Below are 3,874 nucleotides of genomic sequence, written 5' to 3'. Positions count from 1 at the left end.
TGAAGGGGTGGCACTGGTCGCCCGGCCGGCCCAGCGGCACGCACATCCGCAGGCCCCGGAGCCAGAGGCTGACGGCGCAGCAGGTCCCGGCGCCGCACTGCAGGTCCCGCTCGCAGGCCTGCGGAGAGGCGCAACAGCCGTCGCCCGCCAGCCCCCCCCACTCCCACCCCCCGGAAAACGGGCGCCGCGCAGCAGCGGGGTGCACCCGAATCGGGAAGCGAGGGTTGCTTGCAGCCCCCCCCCCCACCCGCTGCGTTTTTTGGGGTGCGTTTGGGGCGCTGGGTTTGCAGCCCTCCCCTTCCCGGGGAAACTGAGGCATGGAAGGGCGATGGGGGGGGGGCTGGAAATGCTGCCGGATTGATTTCGCTGCTGCACCCAAATGGGGCTCGTCTCGCTCCCGACCCCCTTCCCCCCCCATTTTCCTGACTCCCACTGCAGGGTGGGGGTCCTCAGCCCCCGAGCCGGGGCGGCACCCTGCGGCTCCCCCCAACATTTCCCTCCCCTTGCACAAAGCGCGGTTCCCCTCGAAGGGTCCCTGCCAGAGGGGAAAAGTCCTTTATTTTCCCTGCGTTTGCTCCAAGGAAAACGCCGAGCCCCAAAGGCACATTTAACCCTCTAGGATAAGCTTTTAACCTGCTTTTTTGCCTCCTGGTATTTCCCTCCTCACTAAGGATTTATCTTAACTGGGGAGGGACAAGGACAAAGTGGGGGCTCAGGCTCCTGCCCCCCGGCTCTCGGCCCCGCAAGGGGTTTTCCCTGCTGGGAAACATCCTGAATTGTCCCGTTTCCCTGAAAGCCAGGTTGGACATTGCACCGAGAAGAGAAACCCAGAGGAAAAAGCAGACTCCGGCGTGATATTCGGGAGCGATACGGACTTGCTGAAGGAAGAAAAGCAAAAGAGCGAGTAATAAACTCCTGCAAAAAAACAACCCAAAGCGACCGGCGAAAGCCTTAGCTAACTTTTCCGTCTCTTTTTCTTGGGAGCTGGCTGCAAATAAGAGGGATAAAAGAGGCCGGGAGTTAATTTTCCGTCTCTTTACGGACAAGTTTGACTTTCGGCAGCGCCGTGGCGGGGGGGGGGGGGAATCGCGGAGTGAGCTGAGAGCAGCGGCTTGCGCCCGAAGCAGGGAGCGCAGCTCGCTCACGGCAAACGCCGGCTTTTCCAGGTGTCGCCCCCGGAATTTGGGAGCCAAACGGGAATCTCTAAGTCGGGGGCTGGCAAAATCCCCACATTCGCTGCTAGAAATAAAAAATAAAAAGCAGCTTTAAGGTAAAACAGCAGGAAAGGGAAGCGTTTTGGGGGGAGAAAGAGAGGGCGGCACAAATCACTGCGCGGCACTGGGGCGCGCCGGGGCCGGTCCCCGCGGGCCGGCTGCCAGCGCTGCCCGGATTTTTGGGGGGGGGGGGGTGACTTACCCCCGTGATGACGGCGCCCCGCTGCAGGGGCAGCAGCAGCAGCAGGCAGAGGCCCTGCAGGACCCTCGTCATGGTGCCGGGGGGGGGCCGAGCTGCTTCCCCGCGCGCCTGGGTCTGCGCCCTATATAACCCCCCTCCGAGTCCGCGGACGCGGTTTTTTTTCCTCTTTTTTTTTTTTTTTCTTTTTTCTGATGAGCTCAGAAGAAGCAGATGAGACCCGAATCTCTAATGGCAGGAAAGAAATATTAATAAACCACCAAAGCGGGGGGAAAAAAATAAATAAAGAGAAAGCAGTCATCCCACCCTCACCAATCACTCGGGTTTATTTTCCAGTTAAGCCAACACAGCTGGATTCTGCAAGCGTACCTATAGAGACATATATTTCTCCTTGACTGATGCACATAAGAATTAAGCTCCGGATTTTTGATTATTCAGCCAAAGCAAACTACATGAAAAAAAATTAGCCTGGTACTTGCTGGCTCACGCATGCACAGCATGGATGAAAGTGGGGTCGGTGATAAATGTCCTGCAGAAATAGAGGCTCGGCTGTATTTATTTGCAAGAACAGGAGAGCAGAGAGGGAATAAGATGTTTTTCAGTTGTGAGAATAAGCTTATTTCTGAATATAATGTGTAGATAGGTCGATTTACGGTATGAAATCTATCCCCCATACCTCTGATTGCATCTGAGTATCTCCGGGACACTTTACTGAGTGAAATAAGAGCAGGGATTGCTGGAGTTATTAGAAAGGCAGAATTATCAGCTGTTTGGGGGCCTGAAAAAAGGGGGTTTTGGTTCAAAAGAACATTGAAATTTCCCCGGAGTTTGTGTAAATGCTTTAAAAAAAAAAATCCCTCCATCCGGACACTGTGTCGTTGCAGCCACAGTGATTTTTCGCGCTGAGTTTTGCTCCTCGCTCGCCCTCCTTCGGCAATATCGCGTCGAACCAGGCTGAATCCAACCCGGGGCCGGATTTTTGGTGGGAAATTTTTTTATCCCCATGCAGTAGGAAAACCTTGCACCGGCAGAGGCTCAGCCTGGGCCGAGGGCCCGCGTAACCCGCAGCGCTGAACAACAGGGGTTGCGATTGCAAACGGGGGCGGGCGAGCGAAACGGCGCGTTTTTTTGGCACGTTCTCCTGGAGAGCCTCTCCGCGAGAAGCTAAATTGCCTATATATTTAATTAGCTGGCACGCTAAAAATAGCCCGGCAATTTTCTCCGCTGGCGAAGAGCAATTTTTTGGAAGCGGCAGCTGTTCTTGCTGGTCCTACTGCTTCAGAAAGGTCTCATCCACCTGGGCTTGGGTTAATTACTGCCAACTCTCCCCAAATCCCCCCTTCTTCACCCAGAAACACTGAAGTCTCAGTGCAGGGAACAGCCTGAAATCAGCTGGTTTGGGGATGTTTCCTTCCAAAGGTTCTCAGGGGGCAGAGAAGACGCAGACCCCAGGGGCTGCCTGGGACAGGCTATGTGCGTTTTGGCTCGGTGTCGTTTCCCAAGGTGGAAAAAAACCCCCGGGAAAGGCTATCGGCGAGCCAGGGCTGTCTTGGGTGCTGAGCCCGGCTGCATGGCCAGAGCCGTTTGCATGCAGAGCCCGGCAGCTCCCGCCGCGCGAGCCCGGGAGAAAAACAGATATCGCTGCGCTTCACCTCCCCTATCAATAACATTTTAATTTTCAGAGCTGACAAGCCGAGATGCGTCGAGGGACGACGGCCAAAGCGGCTCCTGCTGCTGCTTTATTAGCGTCGCGGAGCTTCATGGGCTGTAAATCACCCTCCTCCTCCTCCTCGCCGCCAGCAGCGGCTGGTTTTCGGGAGGGCTCATTTGCAAAAGTCGCGTCAGCCCCTCCGTCGTGCTGGCAGCACCAGTGCTCCCAGTTACCCCAGCGCTGCCCAGACGGGAGACACGGGGCGCTGGGTGCTTCGCTGGAGCTGGGGCGCCGCAGGATGCGCTGCGGCGAGATTTCTCCTGCTGCCTATGATTCGTGCCCCAAACCCCTCATTATTTGTGGGGGGGAAAAGGCCGTTCCGCTCCAATTCTCCCAGGCGTTTGTGGTGGTTCCCAGCCTGATCCGAGCAGCCGGTGCCTCCCCTCTGGGGCCTGCCCTGTCCCGAGCCCCTCTTTAAAGGGGGCTCCCAGGGGGTCCCCGAGCAGCGCAGATGCACAATGGGGCATCCCCAGCCTTTGCATGCCACAGCCCATCTCTCGTTATTTTATATATATACACATATATATATATATAAATTATATATATTAAATATTTTTTTTGCAAGGCACTAGTTTTTTTTTTATGCAAGGGCACCCGCTGCCCCATTTCGCAGGGCTCCCGCGCTGCAAACCGACCACCCAAAATCCTGCGCTCGGTGCCTGGCCACCTGCGTGACGCCAGAGCCGCCAGCGCAGTGCACGGAGCCCTCGTTCGCGCAGCGAGGCCTTTCGGCCCCGCGGAGCCGCCGTC

General features: G+C 56.5%; 1 protein-coding gene across 1 annotated transcript in view; it reads right to left on the bottom strand.

Moving 5' to 3' along the window:
- The window catches only part of PROK1 (prokineticin 1), a 2,664-nt gene extending 1,176 nt beyond the window's left edge, over positions 1–1,488 (bottom strand). The window contains exons 1-2 of the mRNA XM_026056510.1: positions 1,417–1,488; positions 1–118 (exon numbers count right to left, since the gene is read on the bottom strand). The exon at positions 1–118 is cut by the window's left edge and continues 3 nt beyond it. Of these exons, the coding sequence (XP_025912295.1) occupies positions 1–118; positions 1,417–1,488 (190 nt within the window). The remainder of the gene's footprint in view (positions 119–1,416) is intronic.
- Between the last annotated feature and the right edge of the window lie 2,386 nt (positions 1,489–3,874).

The sequence above is a fragment of the Apteryx rowi genome, unplaced genomic scaffold (genome assembly GCF_003343035.1).
Source record: "Apteryx rowi isolate R43461 unplaced genomic scaffold, aptRow1 scaffold_132, whole genome shotgun sequence".
Classification (NCBI taxonomy): Eukaryota; Metazoa; Chordata; class Aves; order Apterygiformes; family Apterygidae; genus Apteryx; species Apteryx rowi.
Note: the sequence above shows the minus strand (reverse complement) of the source record. Positions and strands in the feature narration are given on the sequence as shown.